The following is a 17161-nucleotide window of genomic DNA, read 5'->3' on the forward strand; positions in this document are numbered from 1 at the left end:
TATAAATAACTAAAAATATAGTATTTTAAACGTGAATCAATTCTTGTGGTACTTATCTCATTTTGTCCGACCCCTAACAAGGCCAGGGCATTTTGCCACAAATAGCATTCGTAAGGAAATTCGACAGCTGAATTTTCTAGCTTTAGGCCTTCGTTATTCATAAGAAACCCCTTTATCCATTCATAACATGAGTTTGGCTGTTCATTGATCCATGCACCTTTTCAACCGACTTTTTTTTCTGGAAATTGAGTTTGCTTGAGCGTGTATTAAGCACATTCATAAGCTATGCAAGCTCAAATGTTGTATCTTTAGCGCATTTCACCCGCCGGAGCGCGCGCTGAAATCAGAACTTCGAGAAACGCGTGCAATGACCCTTATGCAACCATGGCAACAAAGAGCTGTTTAATTTTCACAAAAAGGGAAACAAAAGACTTTCAAACATAGTGAATGATTGTAGTGTAAGTCCGCCATGCTTACGTACTCTCATGTTAACGTAATTCGTTGGTTTAAAGCAATAAACACGATCGACAAGATTTTGTTGACAAACGTAAAGCAATTTGTGTTAAAGAGTACATGCCTGGAGAAAAGTTTGCGAGCAGAGTAAAAAAAGAAAAAAATGAGGAAAAAGATAATTTCTTACCTTTTTGTCTCTCTCTGAAAGTGTAATCTGTCACAGAAAACAAAACTGCTACCGCAGTTATCAATATCAACACCTTGTCACTCATAACGATACTTTTCTTATAGCACACCAAGCGCACACCTGATTTGCCTTACGAAGAAGATCAAATTGAGCGTTAACGTCATAGTCGGACTGCGTGATACCTAGCGCGCACTGTAAGATTCACGGCCTCGCTTTAAAAGCGAGTCCACGAATTTGTTTCATGGTTGTAGTTAAGCGTTTTAAAACGTGATGAGTGGGTGAGAGTAGTCCTTAGAAGGACTGTTGTTGGTGACATTGACGAACGTTCCAACAATCTGAGCGAAACTCATTATCAGTCAAGTACTTTGCGTACTCAAATAATAACGATGACAATAACAATGACTTTATTGACCACTTCCCTATGGCGCTTCATCTGTAGCAAAATTACGTCTCGACTATCATATCAAAAAACGAAACGAATTAGTCTCGAAAAATAACGAGATGTGTCGAAATAGGTTTCGAAAAGTAATGAGACTTTTGAAACGAAATGTGATTATTTCGAAAGCCAGTTGCCATCATACAACAAAACAGAAAAAAAAAACGCTTATGTCCAGAAATGCAAGAAATAGGCCATTTCCGAGTTCATATCTACCTCCTCTTCAAGGCGAGTCTAAGTGCGAAGTTTTTGTTATGAAAATTAAGTTTCATTCATATGTAAAGTAGAACTAATTACCTTAAAATAAACTTCGCACTTAGACTCGCTTTGAAGAGGAGGCAGACATGAACTCGGAAATGGCCTATTAGATGCAAGCCCACTTTGATATCCAACCCGAAGAGTCCCTTTAATTCTAACCATTTCCTTTCTATTTCTCGCAACAAGGTTAGGGTAAAGCTAAGGTTAGCCGGGAATTTTAAAATAGGACCTATCAGAAACAACTTCCACTAGTGGTCAGAACGCGTCTTAAGCCCAAGATCAAGATCATTACCATCTCCGGATCTCAAGGCAATCGCCCTAACCTCTCGAAAAAGCTTTTTAAAGCTCTTTTCGTTGCACACACGTGGTCGCTAGGAGAAACGACGAAAAGCATCGCAAATACTTGGGAAGAATACAACAGATAATTATCATGAAAACACCGACATACTTTTTTTTTTTTTGAAACTAGCACGCGTACGCAATGCGGACCTATTTTTAAAGTTCACTCGGTGAAGGTCGGTGTTTTGTCGGATACAATCGGATTAGGTATGCAATATGGTAGGTACGTTACGTATGACGTACTTACGGCAAAATGGCACTCTTCCGCTGAGAAATGTTTTGTTGTTCATAATTGTATTTTTACAGCCAAACTGACATGGCCTCATTGCTTCGAACTAGCTTTCGTCCATTTCGTCATTTAATTGAACGGAGGTCTTTCCTTTCATTTTGTTCTGTTCGATGGAAATCTGTTGTTGCACAGCCAAGGGTAAGCTTAAAAAGTTAAGCTTAAATAAATCAGGGCAGCAGGTTTAATAAGACGCTGGAAACGGCTGATACATCTGTTGTCGTTAAACTTAGGCTTATATACTTTCCCGCGTACCATTCCTTCATGGGAAAGCTTCACTTAGGAACACTCTCAAAGGTGCGGGATGGCAGAATGTGATTTGATACTTTTTGGTACTGCCCCTGAGATTTTGATATGGGCGTAATATTTTAATATGGTCATCATATAACTCATGTCTTGGTATAGTAAGATTATCATGATATTTCGGTATTTTGATATGGTTATCATATATGACATCATGGTGTCTTGATATTTTGATGTTATCATTATATACATTGATATTTTAATGTTGCCACTGATATTTTGTCATTTTGACATGGTCATCATATGACTCATGTCTTAATATTTTGATATATCATGATATTTTAATATTTTGCTGTTATGATCGATATTGTTTATTAAATTTTCGACTTCGGGGAATGCGTTTTCTCGGTTATCAGCTCGTATACCTTATGACCTAATGTGGAAACTAATTGCATCAAGTGTTACGTTGCCAAACTGAAAAAATTTGGCTTTAATTTCCAAGTGTTTAAGCCTTCAGAATTTATGGAAAATTTAATAATACAATAACATGTTGACTGGTTAGAGCGAGTTTCAATCGAGTGTCGTAGAACTAAAACCAAAGTAATTACTTTGGCCAATCAAAAAGTACGGAGAGAATCCAGTAAACCAATCAAAATTTAAAGTAATTACATGTAGCCAACAAAAAGCACAGGAAAATGTGCATGTACAAGCCACGATTGGTTTTGGTTTCACTTCTGATTGGTTGAAAAAGTGGCGCGAGAACTTTGAACCAATCACTGAGTGGAGTAATGCAAAACCAAAGTACTTCGCTCTTTACTTTCAACACTCAATTGAAAACTGCTGCACACCTCGTTGGCTATTAGCCATCTCATGTCCAATGCTCGTGGAACAAAAATTATTATTAGAAATCAGAAATTGTTGTATTGAACATTAAATTTTTTTATTTAACAGTTATTGTTAAATACAACGTACTGGCCCGAGTTGCTCGAAGCATGGCTAGTGCTAACCAGCGTTAAATACCATGGAAACCTATAGGTTAATGCTAACCAGGGGGTGTCTGGAAAACCCGAATAGCGAATAGTCGCGAATAGCGAATAGTACGAACAGTGCGAATAGTGGCGAATAGTGACAAATAGTGACGAATAGTCGCGAATAGTCTTCAATGGTCACCGCCTTATGCTGAGCAATCTCGTAATCAAAGCAAATCATATGCTCACCTGTCGTCGAAAGAGAGTTTCGTGCATGCTTTTACAAACACTCTGAAGAAGAACAAGCGTCAAAATGCAAAAATATAAATCACTTTCATTAATACATCAAGCTCATGATCATCTCCTTGCACAGTGGCGCCCGAACATAAATTTTAGATACTCACATTTCATCATCGGTGAGACACGGTCTGTAATTTAAAGGAATAAAATAAAAATGTGAGGCAGGTGGTTTGTGATTAAAGAGACAAACGAGCTACTCTGATAACCGTTGCATTAATTAATTATCCAAATAAGCAACAGGATTTCAGTGCATTTATTACCTTTTCTTCTCAGGGCTCAAGCTGTCCTTCGCCGACACATCTCTGCTTTTTTAGCGGGAAAATCCCATCCAACGTTGCTGCACGGTTGACCAGGAAGTACTGGGTACCAAATTTTCGTCATTTCGTCACAATCCCCCCCCCCCCCCCCTCCACCCTTATTTGCCACTATTCGTGACTATTCGTCACTATTCGCGACTATTCGCACTATTCGTACTATTCGTCACTATTCGCTGTTCGGTATTCGCAACTATTCGCTATTCGCTATTCGGGTTTTCCAGACACTCCTAACCAGGCTTTGAGCAACCGGCCCCTGATTTATTGATATTTTGACATGGTCCTGATATATGACATTGCACCTGTATGTGTGATGTTTTAAATATAATATTTATCATGATAAAATATGGTCATGTTAAAATAGGAAAATGTTACACTTGTTAAAAAATATTATTGAAAAAAGATCTTGAAATCCCAACGTTTCGGCTACTAAAATAAGCCTTCTTCAGGGGTAATAAAAATATACAACGAAGTGACAAGTGTATTTCAAATAACGTAGATGCTAATAAAAACAGAATATATTATAAAATCAGTTCTTGTCCAATAACGCCAAGGCCCTGTACTCTTGGGGCAGGTTGAGCGAACTTTTGCATGTGTTAATTTCCCATGCCTCTAAGAGGCTTCAGGTTCGCGAACCGGGACTGGTACATAATAATTATTATAGACGATTCCCACAAGATAGTGTGGCCAAACTGTAAAGAATGTTCGGCGAGTGCAGATTTCTTGGGATGTTCTTGTTCGACCGCTTTTTGGTGTTCTCTGAGCCGAGTATTGAACTTCCATTTGGTCTCCCCGATGTAGAGTTTGTCGCAATCTTTGCTAGGAATGTTTTGGAACGGGATCTTTCGGCTTGGGAAAAAAGTTACCAATGGTCTGGTGTGGTGATATACATGTACCTGTATGACATCATGATAACTAAAATTTTGCTTTTATCATAATCGTTTGATATAGTTGGGGTTGTTGGTTGATGCAGAAAAAAATTAAAGATTATGCAGAAATTTGTGGCCATATTATATGTAAACATGCGTCAATTATGGGGAAATTACACCGGATTATGCGGAAATTTAAACAATTTATGGAACTAATAATGAGGCCCGTCCAATGTATATGTACATGCTTATGGTATTGGTAAATCAGAAATCGAAATTGCGACCAATACAGTCTCATTTACGACTGAATTTTTTTCCCTTTGCGATTAAGATATCTGGACGAACTCATCGCCATTTAGTTGCGACCAGCTTTCACTGTTAAAATAAAAGGGTTAGTAATCGGCATTTTGCCACAACATTTGCTAAAATAATTAAAGCGGTAAAAAAATATTTTGTTTCAATTTGGAGATATGGAGCAAAATTGTGATGTGATTGAACCACGATTCATTCCCTCGATCATTCACCATTTTCAGTGGTTTTTTACACATACATATTGCGGCCTCCTATTTTGTTTTGTACAACTTCATTGCAATGATTGTCCCTACTTTTACAAATGATGCAATTTAATTTCCTACCATAACTTGCAGCTAAATATTTTCATACCTTGTTGCATCTTTTTTAAAAATTTCGAGCCAAGGGTATGTAATGAAAACGGTTTAACTGGAGTCCAGGCTCATTGCCAAAAAATGTGTGGAGACTGCTTACGAACTTTCATCTTGCGAACGAAAAAGTAGTCAATCTCTTCATAGGCAGCCCAAGCTTGTGTCACTACAGACAGCCGTTGAGAATTTAAATTTGGAAAGTAAATTTTTGAGTGACAGAAAACCGATTTTTCTTTATAAAGGTCTTAAGCCAATTGTATGCAAATAAATTGAGGAACCAACCCCAAAACATTTAGTGATTAGTACATTTTTGCTACGATCACCTCATTCATTTTCAACCATATCAAAGAGCTCTTGTCTGAGGAAGTCTGGGTACAACAATCACATGAAAAAAATCGCATGTGGAAACTGAATGTGCCATTTTGGATTAGGACATCTCAATAAAATCAAATAACACACTGACAGTACCATGAAACACTTTTGTTTCTGCGGTAAGCAACTTTAATACACAACTGTGATCCATTTTGGAAAGTGAAATTTTGAGGTGGAAAGGAAATTTTGAAACCTACAAAGTGAAAAGTGGTGTCAGAAGTTAGTGTCAAACCCTGAGAAAGCACCCCAACTTGGTATCCCCAACTTATAACTTCAAACTTGGTATCTCCTCATTCAGAGGCAATCGCGATGATCACTAGACCATGGAATCACTGCATGACAGATTACTGGGAAAATATGTATTAAAGAATTGGGTGCGTGACCGGAAACAAGTTTTTTCTTTGCACGCAATGCCGTATCGGCTTATCGTATGACTCGGTAACACATCTCACTAGGCTAATATTTGCCCAGTATTGTTAAAAAAGAGTTATATTAAATCTATCGTAGAAGCCTTTAAAGCATCCATTTACTGGTTTTGGTTGGAATAAATGCTATTAACAACAGTTTTAAATGTAAACAGCTATTCTACAATCGCACTTAACCCTATCATTGGGTCAAGGAATGCAAACTTAGGACTTTAAACTACGGAATTGAAACTGGATATTGACCAAGATACTGTCAGTAACAAGAAAACCACTGAAATATTGTGAACTTTAAAGGAAATAAGCTAAAAATCCTATGAACAAAGTGTAGGCTACCCTTAGCCCCTTGTTTGGCTTTATTCTGCAAGTTTTGATAACCTCATTATTTATTATTATACATTTCATGTACATGTAGCACCATTTCACAGATGGATATGAGTTGTATTTTGTTTATTTTATGCATCAATTTGACAAGGTTGTGCTGTGTGGTGCTTGTAACAGGGATCCTTATTCATGGTTGTCCAAGACAACTAAAAACCAGTCCAGACAAGTACCTGTATAATAACTCCAAAGGGTGTCCATTGGACGAGTGGAATTTTAATAAAATGTCTTTTCAAGAATGCCATCAAATGTTATAATGATATTATATTAGGATGTACTTTCATTCTGATTGCTTTTTGTTCAATGGAATAAAGATGCAGTAACTGTTTTCCTCAGCAATGAAATCTCAAGTTTGGGCGCAATCTTTGACCACGCAGTATTTTCCATGAAACGATTGCAGGCTCAATTTTCATGTGTCTCACCGCTGGCATGGTAGTTAGCAAGTCATTTAGCTAAGAGCAAAGGGACTGACTCGTGGTTGTGGAGTTAGTTACAAGGTGCTTCGCCACCTCTGGAAAACAAGTGGAAAACAAGTGCTGCAGAACCTGCTCACGAACAGGAAAAACACAATAATCTTGGTAGCATTTAAAAGGAAGACACTAGACAGGAGCGTCGAAATGTTGGGTCTTTGAATCATAACTTTCTACATGTATAAAGCTACATTCAAGTACATTTTTTGCCGTGGCAGATATGGATCACTGTACATTGGATTCCCACGGTACAAATAACAGAATACTCCAAAGTCAAAATTCTTAGTTTCTGATGAGAGAGTGTAAAATAAAAGGCAAATGTTTAAGTTACAAGTAATTTTATCGACCATTTACTATACTTCTGGCCATTTGGAGCTACGTTGGGAGAGTGTTGTGCAGCCTTCATTTTTTAGCGATTCTCAGCATTAGCATTTTCTCATTTTTTCTGCTTCCCTCCCTCCCTCTACCCCTCTCCCCCCCTTTTTTCACTGTTATCACAGTGTGACGGGTGCCCGGATGTCTCTGTGTGGGAGCTCATGGCTGGGTTGCAGGGATTGCTAGCCATGGTGGTGTTTTACTGTCTAGGGGCTGGCTGATCACAGTGGAGGCCCCTCAGGACATCCCGGGCACCCACCTTCCTCTCAGCTTGATGCAGTTGCTAACTGACAGTCAACCAATAATCTTCATGGCGTAGTTGACCAATCATATCAATGAACCTGAGAGTAATTGTACTATCTGTTGATTGTTATGCAAATCACTTAAGTTTGAAGATGACTTCTGCTCAAATTGTCAAAATGTCACTCAATATCATCCTAACCAGTCCTTCTCAGGACCACACTCACCTGGGCGATCCTACTTCCCTCAGTCATGTCTGTGACTACTCAGTTCAGAGCATTTACAATACCGGTAATTATCATAATGATTATAATTGTAGGATTAACCTGAAGAGTACCCTGGGTACCAGAGTTTTTTTCTTGTGTGCAACAGACGGAAATTTTTGGTTTGGTGCGGCGGCCGAAGGCCAATGGCATGAGCGGCGAAGGGGGTCGCAATAGAGACATGACCAACACCGGAAACTGCGCAAGAAAAACCTCTGGCACCCAGGGTACCTGAATAGCCGTTTTTTTTTTGGTAGGGCAGCTATAGTGAGATCAATGATGAACTCAAAAGGGAGTTTCAAGAAATTGCTGGAGAAAAGAATGTGTCATCTGCCATGGTTGTGAGGGAGCAACATGGAAGAGATGAATCTCACCATATGTGTCAGCCTGCTGACCTTGTGGTGTGGCCAACATCCAAAGAGCAAGTCAGCCAAATTGCCAAACTTTGTAATGATCACGGTGTTCCACTGATCCCATTTGGATCTGGAACAGGCCTTGAAGGAGGTGTGGTGGCCCGAAAGGTACATGTTAACAGTGTAAATGTTGTCATTTGTGAATGATCACATTTTTGGTCAGTTGTACTTATTAAGTTCATATTCAATTAAAATCAAAATTAATGGATCCAAATCTGCTGCCTAACAGTCGCCCAGTTGCCTGGGTCTTTGGAATGGCACGAACTGTTGATTGCTGCCATTCTAAAAGAGGACACCACCTTAATTGATATCATTTACCCATGTCTAAGTTAACCTTGTGTACTGTATTTATAAGTCAACCTCCGTTATTTTAAATGTGGTCATTATTCAAGAGAAATGTAACAACGAAAAAAATTGTAAATGAGCTTAATCGTGGTACTTTTACACATAAATTATTGCAGGTTGTAGACACTACATACTTCCTGCCAACTCTCAACGACTTATGTATGCATAAGTTGAGAGCCTTAAATCTGTTTTTAAGGTGACTGTCATAAAAGGTTAACTTCTACATGCGCATGGGTAAATATTAATATCATCATGGTATTCTTCTCTCTTCCGCTGCCCTGAAATTTTCCAGGTGAATTTTAAATGTCTGTAAATATCATTTATCAAAAAGGAAAATTTTCATTACGAGTCAAAATCGGGCATTACTAAACCACGGAACAGCAAAGCGAAACGCCAAAACACCATGTATGACCCCACCATACATTGAATACCGGTACTAACTGACAAAGGTTGGATTTGAGATTATGCATCGTTTTAGGCCTAATTAAGGCCTAAAATGTTATTGCTCCTAATTCAATGAGATTAAGAGTAGGATTCAGATTAAGACTATACATCGTAATTAGGCCTAAAACCTTATTGCTCCTAATTCAATGAGATTAAGAGTAGGATTCAGATTAAGACTGAGATTAGGAGAAACAATGTTTTAGGCCTAAAATGATATGTAATCTCAAATCGAACCTTTGTTGGTTAGTATTAAATGTATGGTGGGGTCATACATGTACATGTTGTGTTGGTGCTTCGTTTTGGTATTTCGATGTTTTGCTGTTTTGTTGTTAGGTAATGTCTGTCAAAGTCAGAGTGAAGACAATAAGCGAGCCAGCGAACCATGGGTGCTTACACTTAAAAACTGTTTATCAGCCCTATTTGAAATGGTGCTTAGACGTAAATGCAAAATTCGCATGGCTGGCATGACTCGCTGGCTCGCAGATTGTACAGCCCCTCAAAATCACATGTACACGTAACATCCAAGGGTAAATTTGACGAAACATAAATGTTTATTTCTAATTCCATTTGCTCCGTTTTTAGGGAGGTGTCAGTGTCGATTTAACAAAAATGAATGAGATACTGGAGTTTAATCCAGAAGATTTTGATGTTGCTGTACAAGCTGGTGTCACAAGACATCAACTCAACAATTATGTGAAAGATTCGGGGCTGTGGTTCCCAGTGGGTATGTTGTACTATACATTGTAAATCCTACATTTACTTACAGTATTTTTGTGAAACAAAAACCATGAAAACTATTAGAGGGAATACGGCATTTTGTGGTATTTGTTTTATAGTGTTACGTGATAATTGTGTACTATCCAACTAAAAGGGTACCACAGGCACAAATTAAAGTTACTGCATGCGTAACCATTTTCATATTTTTAACATTTTGTTTTTCATTTGTCTGAGAACAACTTTCATTACTTAGAACTGAAAGAAGCTACATGTACATGTATTGCAAGTTGAGGAATTTAAATGTTTGGGGTGACAAATTGAATACTTAGTGAAATGAAATCCTCTTAGCTTCTGCCATTATTTTTTGTGTATTATACTTACTGTGAAAATCCAAAAACCAGGAACACGAGAAATATTTATGAAATGTTATAATTGTGTTTCAAGCGAAAAGCCAATCTTTTACAAGACGACTATTAAAACCACAACCAGTGTCAGTACTAAGTAAATGTAGTTTGTGGTTTCATGTCACCTCTGATTGGTTGCCGTGCAATGGGAAATGTTAAAATCAAATCAAAGTGTTCACAGATTTCAGCACCCTGTCAGTAGAGCCTTTCTTAACTTGACGAGAAGGACTCTACAGAAACCGTTTTAAGTCTTTATTAAGTATGTGCGAGCTGTCGCGTGGAGACAGTTTCAAACCCAGGCCAAGTTTTAATCACACTCCTAGACACCATATTGATTTTTGTACTGAAGGCTCAATTTGACCTTTGCCTTGTCAAAAATATGATGCACACTCTGCCTAAACTGGTTTGACCGGAGTGACTAGCCCAGAAACTTGGGCTGCGGCAACTTACAAAATTAATTAAATGTTAAAGACTTGAGACAATTTCTGAAGAGCCTCTCTTGCTCACACTCTGGTGAGTTTTAGAGAGGCTCTGTTGCAGGGTAGGTTTTCAGATTCGCACAGTAATACCTGAATGTTAAGACAGTTCTGATGGTAACTTGGTGTTGCTTACAGCTGCAATGCAATAAAATAACCAAACAAGAAATAGGTGTCTCTTGCAATGCATATGCATACGGTCCTTTATAAATTGTTTTATCACAATTTTTGACATTTTTTTTCCTTGTAGATCCAGGAGCAGATGCCAGTCTGGGTGGTATGGCATCAACCAGTGCGTCAGGGACAAATGCTGTTAGGTATTAGTGGGTTGGGGGCTCAACTCCTAAATGTCTCTGAGTTTTTTTCTTTTTCTGTTGAGTGATCGATGCCAGTTCATTGCTGTGAAATGACATCTCAAATCATCAATGCTGATGCTGAATCTCACCCATAGATTGATCGCTATTTAGTGCATTTGAAGATGTCAATAGAAAACAAATTATATAAAATCATTTCCAAAAAAAAATTACCAAATTCCCACTGCCTACTCCCATCTGAATTTTTAGCTTATGGGTAGAGCAGTGATGATGTAATCCAGAGGTCATACAAGGCTGCTGCGTAAGAAAATTTTCCAGGAGCCCTTTGGGCTTCCAACATTAAAATTTACATGTAGTAGCCCGAGTCATTTTTTCAATAGCCCAGAATTAACTAATGAAAAGTGAGGATTAATCACCTTGTGATAAGCTAGGCGCCGGTTCGGGCTACTCGTTTAGAAACTTGGTCACACGCACTCGCAAGTAAGGCACCCCAGGCGACCGGGCGACTGTTAGGCAGCTGAGCCTTGTCATAGCTTCAATTTTCCTACCCCTGGCCAGAGTTTTTTTTTCCTGTCCTTGTGTGGACCAATTTCCAAATACTAGCCTAAGGTTTAATGCTCAGTTCCATGGTTTCATGGGTATTTGTTAAGTAACTCAGATAGAACGCACACTCTCATTGGTCAGTAGGTGTGTTAGTGTAAGTGTATAAGATGGAAGGGTTAAACAGTAGAAGTAGACTGTTGACATCCATCTAGTCAAAATATCCTAGACTTAATGTTTTTACATAGAATAATGTACAGTTTCACAAAAGTTAGACAATAAATTATTGTAATTGAGAATACATTGAGGGGAAATTTGTGCAAGAGAAAGATAATTAAAAGTTTGAAAATTATTTTTTGTACCTACAAATAATAAACCATTCTGATTGATAAGTATTGCTACATGTATGAGCAACAACAACAAAAAACAGGATTGTGGCAGTCCTTTGTTTTTAGAATACATGACATTATTGAATTGCTACATGCTAAACCCCTTTTTTTTATTGACGCTGTTGTATTTTAATAGGTATGGAACGATGAGGGAGAATGTTACAAATCTTGAAGTTGTGTTAGCTGATGGACGGATCATTAATACAGCTGGTGAAGGACGCCGAACGAGGTAAGTGTTATTGTAATAGTATAATCTCAACTGTACATGTAAATGGAAAGCATAGCATTCTTTGATATTTGGGGAAATAATAAAAAGAGGCTTTCATAAGAATTAAGTACAACTTTTAGCAAGCTCATGTAGCTGTTTTATTAGTGAGCTTTCACTGACATTAAATTCCTCATGTATTTGTATTTTTGTTTCTCTACAGAAAGACATCTGCAGGATATAATCTGACAAATCTGTTTGTTGGTTCTGAGGGAACTTTGGGAATCATTACAAAAGTTACCTTAAGGCTGTATGGGATACCAGAATCAGTATGTTTCCCTTTGTTTGTTTTACTACCCAGTGGGCCCTTGTTGTTCTGTAATAAAAAAGGGAAAAAAGTGAAATCCAGACTAAAGTGTAGGGGCTTCATTAGGGAGGAGTAGTTACTGTACTAAAGTGTAACACCATGCTGCCATTCTCCCTGTTAGTACATGTTACTATTTCTTTCTGTCCCCAATGTTTCTCATTATGGTCAGTGTGGTCCCTTGAAGTGCAAAATTTATACGTAAACTTCACATTGAGTAGAATACATATGGCAATTATTCATTTTGTTAATCTATAACAGTAGTAGCTGTGTTACAGCTTTGAGTAGCATTTCTCCTTTAACCCCTTTCCTCCTATGAGCAGCACTTATAGATTTTACAGTACTCTTTTTAATGCCGTACCATTTTACTCATGGATTCATGGGTTTATAATGAAAGAGAGCCTTTCATTGTTCCCTACCGTATTACCCTCTACCTCTGTGCCAACATTTATTCAGGTTTGTCCGTCCGCTGTTACCTTTTCACAAACACTCCCTTATTTGATAGGAATATTTGTCACTCCTGAGATAAATTCCCAGTACAGAGTGCACCAACCCTCATCAGCATTCTTGCTTGATTCAACTAAGAAGAAGCGCGACGGGTGGGGGTTGGGTGTTGCCTCTCTCTCTCTCTCTCTCTCTCTCTCTCTCTCTCTCTTCCTCATCCCCCACCCCCACCTCCAGCTTTTCCACGGTAGATGTCCATGCTCCCAAATAGATGCATGCTTTAATAAGCGTCACGAAGTGTCCAATTGCTCTTCTCGCCAACTTCAACATCACTCGTGTCTCGGAATACAGACAAATAACAAGGTGTTCCCCAAATGTTGCTCCTCAAGGAAGCATAAACATCTGCATTTACTCTAAGCTAAAATTAATGCTAACCTTTACCCTTAACCGTATTGTTGGCGATAGGTGTTGGATGTCAGAATATTAGGTCTAAAACTAGATCCTCAAATGACATTTAAAATGGCATTGACATTATCTTCTCTCAGGAATAAAAAATATTTTCTGACTTGATCGTTAGACAGCATCTGGTGTGTCATCATTTCCTGATGTCAAGTCAGCTGTTGATGCTGTGGTGGAAATTCTGCAGTGTGGCTTGCCCATGGCTCGTATTGGTAAGATGCGTTCCGACTTTCAGGTGATGTCATTTTTACCTCGCCAGTTCGTAACGTCTTGGCGTCTCATGTGTCTTTTTTCTTTGTAGAATTTTTGGATGATGTTCAGATTGATGCCTGTAACAAGTTTTCGGGCTTAACTTATCCGGTGACGCCCACCTTGTTTTTGGAGTTTCAAGGATCAGAGAACAGCGTCAAGGAACAAGCAGCTGTTGCTGGTCAGGCACTTGAAACTGAAGACTTACCAAGCGTTCAAGAGACGTCCGTTTTAATGCTGCGTTGTTTTCTTGATTTTCTTAGCTGATGTCATCGAAAGTAATGGCGGCTCCAAATTCCAATGGGCCACGGAACTGGAAGAACGAAATAGACTCTGGAAGGCCAGACATAATGCTTGGTATGCGGACATGGCTCTTAGGCCTGGATGCAAGGTAACAGCATATCTGGTATACGTAGAGTACTGCTATTGGCTAGCTAAATTAGACCCTGACAATCCTCAATCCAATGAGCCAATGTTAACGCAAGGCCAGTTATTTGCAGCCAGCGCGATGGACGGGAAACTCAAGGTGCGTTGTTTGGTTTTGGCTCTTATTGGCCGAGAGTGTGGCGCCAGATTTTTAAAGATAATCACCAAGTGTATTAACTGGGCAGCAGCGCTATGGCTCAATAGGCCACTTCGGAAAATACCATAATACTCTTTGTTTGTCCCCCGAAATTTTGCGTAAGCATTGTTTCCAGTTTCTCTTGGGACTTACAATGGTCCCAAGAGACAACAAAAACAATGATTATGCGAAATTGGGGGGATGGCCTATTGCTTTCAACAATTTGGTTTTATCAACGGAGTTGATAATGTAAATTGGCCACCGTACAGAGATTCTAAAAGCTGACGTTTCGAGCGTTAGCCCTTCGTCAGAGCGAATCAAGGGATTATGGGTTACGTGTAGTTTTTATAGTAGAGTAGGAGCTACGCTATTGGTGTTAACATGGCAACGTGAAAAATAGGAATATATTAGTTAAATGAAAAGCGTTCGTTAATACCGTGAGGATTAAGGGTGCCGATTTGAAAGATGAATTTTTGTTCCAGATTCTTGCGGCTTTCCGTCGTACCTAGATGTAGGGAAAGGCCGCAGATAGCCATGTGTTTTTTTGGAGTGGTTAGGCAGATTAAAATGGCGAGCGACTGGCTTAGATGCAGCCTTGTCATTTTTCTCAACATCGCGAAGGTGTTCGCGGAATCGGTCACCTAGTCGTCTACCTGTCTCACCAATGTATAATTTATTGCATAACGTACAGTTATGCAATAAATGACATTTGCGGAGGTACATGTGAAACGATCGGTGATCTTAACAGATCGCTTAGGTCCCGATATTTTGCTAGTGTTAACAATGAAAAGACAAGTTTTGCATCGTGAGCGCGCGCATTTGAAAGTGCCGGGTTGCTCGTTAGTTTTGAGCGCGCTTCTGACTAAAAAGTTGCCTACGTTTTTGTCGCGTTTGAATGAAATAAGTGGAGGTTGCGAAAAGATTCTACCAGTCTCGGGATCATTTTGGAGTAATTTAAAATTACTAAGAATGATGCTTTTGACTGCGTGATTATGAGGATGGAAAGTGAGGGTGAATGGAATTCTGTCATTCTTATCTTTTTGTGACGTTTGTAGTGATGACTGTCGATCAAATTGTTGGGCGCGATGATGGCCCGCTTTGACCACAGAGACAGGATAGCCACGTTTTTCGAAAAACTGGCACATCTCCTCTGATTTGCTGGAAAAATCGGAGTCATCACTACATAGACGTCGAAGTCTAAGAAATTGAGAATAAGGAATGGAGTTCTTGACATGTGATGGATGTGACGATGAATACAACAAATAACTGTGTGAATCTGTTGGTTTGTAATGCACACTAGTACATAGCAAGTTGCCTCTAATAGAAACTTTGATATCTAGGAAAGCCAATGAAGTTTCCGAAATTTCCCAGGTATATTTAAGAGCCGGATGAAAAGAGTTTACGGAGGTTATAAATTGATCGAGTTCTTCTCTGCTGGATGAAATAGCGCCGATGCAGTCGTCGATGTAGCGGCCGTAGAGTTCAGGTTTGGGGCCGTTGTACTGATTAAAAAATTGGTGTTCAACATATCCTACAAAAAGATTGGCATAGCTAGGTCCCATTCTTGTGCCCATTCTTGTGCCCATCTTTTCGCAACCTCCACTTATTTCATTCAAACGCGACAAAAACGTAGGCAACTTTTTAGTCAGAAGCGCGCTCAAAACTAACGAGCAACCCGGCACTTTCAAATGCGCGCGCTCACGATGCAAAACTTGTCTTTTCATTGTTAACACTAGCAAAATATCGGGACCTAAGCGATCTGTTAAGATCACCGATCGTTTCACATGTACCTCCGCAAATGTCATTTATTGCATAACCTGTACGTTATGCAATAAATTATACATTGGTGAGACAGGTAGACGACTAGGTGACCGATTCCGCGAACACCTTCGCGATGTTGAGAAAAATGACAAGGATGCATCTAAGCCAGTCGCTCGCCATTTTAATCTGCCTAACCACTCCAAAAAACACATGGCTATCTGCGGCCTTTCCCTACATCTAGGTACGACGGAAAGCCGCAAGAATCTGGAACAAAAATTCATCTTTCAAATCGGCACCCTTAATCCTCACGGTATTAACGAACGCTTTTCATTTAACTAATATATTCCTATTTTTCACGTTGCCATGTTACCACCAATAGCGTAGCTCCTACTCTACTATAAAAACTACACGTAACCCATAATCCCTTGATTCGCTCTGACGAAGGGCTAACGCTCGAAACGTCAGCTTTTAGAATCTCTGTACGGTGGCCAATTTACATTATCAACTCCGTTGATAAAACCAAATTTTTGTATACTACTTCCCCACCGACGCAGCACCACAGTTTCTTTAGAAACTACCCCTTCATTCTATTGCTTTCAACATTCGATTTTTACTCAACCGGGGCTGATGCCTGTAACAAGTTTCAGTTCTTGGTTGATGGTTTTGCCGCCAACCCGTGCACCCACTCAAAGGGTTAATGAACCCATAAAGAGAACTTTGGGGTAGACTTTCATATACCGGACAAAAATGGCGGAGGACAAAAGAACTATGATCGTTATTCCAATTTGGCCTTGGTAATTAGGTATTGTTATGTTCGCTTTGTTCTTTGTTTTGTTTTCATTAATTATTTCGGATCCGGTATGTGAAACACCAGCCGAACTTTGTGTAGCCACAACGTTGATGTTGCTTCAAAGCCTTTCGTGACATTCAGTCATGTTTTTGTCAAACCTAAGGAACCTTTGCCGAGGGAACAATAAACAACTTACTCTTTTTTTTCTACTTTGTTCAATACTTGTGAAAATGTGTACACCAGAGAAACCAAACACCAGTTTGATGCACGTTTAATAGAGCACCGAAAAGCAAGAAGGAAAACTCTCCCTTGCTAGAACATGCTCGCTAAACCAAGTGCCCCATATAATTGAAGAACTATCGCCACCTACAGCATCAACCGCGCCTTTGTTTGACATCGTGCAGTCCACTGGTTAGGTCGCTTGCCTTGAGATCCGAAGTTCCCGGG

The 17161-nt window shown here is 39.2% G+C and overlaps 1 protein-coding gene across 1 annotated transcript in view; it reads left to right on the plus strand.

The window, feature by feature from the left end:
• The first annotated feature begins 1884 nt into the window (after positions 1-1884).
• LOC137993770 (probable D-lactate dehydrogenase, mitochondrial) overlaps positions 1885-17161 on the plus strand; it is a 21491-nt gene continuing 6214 nt past the window's right edge. The window contains exons 1-9 of the mRNA XM_068839775.1: positions 1885-2100; positions 8096-8359; positions 9623-9764; positions 10888-10954; positions 12017-12109; positions 12309-12414; positions 13471-13564; positions 13654-13782; positions 13865-13992. Coding sequence (XP_068695876.1) covers positions 1990-2100; positions 8096-8359; positions 9623-9764; positions 10888-10954; positions 12017-12109; positions 12309-12414; positions 13471-13564; positions 13654-13782; positions 13865-13992 — 1134 coding nt within the window. The 5' untranslated portion in view covers positions 1885-1989. The remainder of the gene's footprint in view (positions 2101-8095; positions 8360-9622; positions 9765-10887; positions 10955-12016; positions 12110-12308; positions 12415-13470; positions 13565-13653; positions 13783-13864; positions 13993-17161) is intronic.

This window comes from Montipora foliosa, chromosome 1, assembly GCF_036669935.1.
Source record: "Montipora foliosa isolate CH-2021 chromosome 1, ASM3666993v2, whole genome shotgun sequence".
NCBI classification, from domain to species: domain Eukaryota; kingdom Metazoa; phylum Cnidaria; class Anthozoa; order Scleractinia; family Acroporidae; genus Montipora; species Montipora foliosa.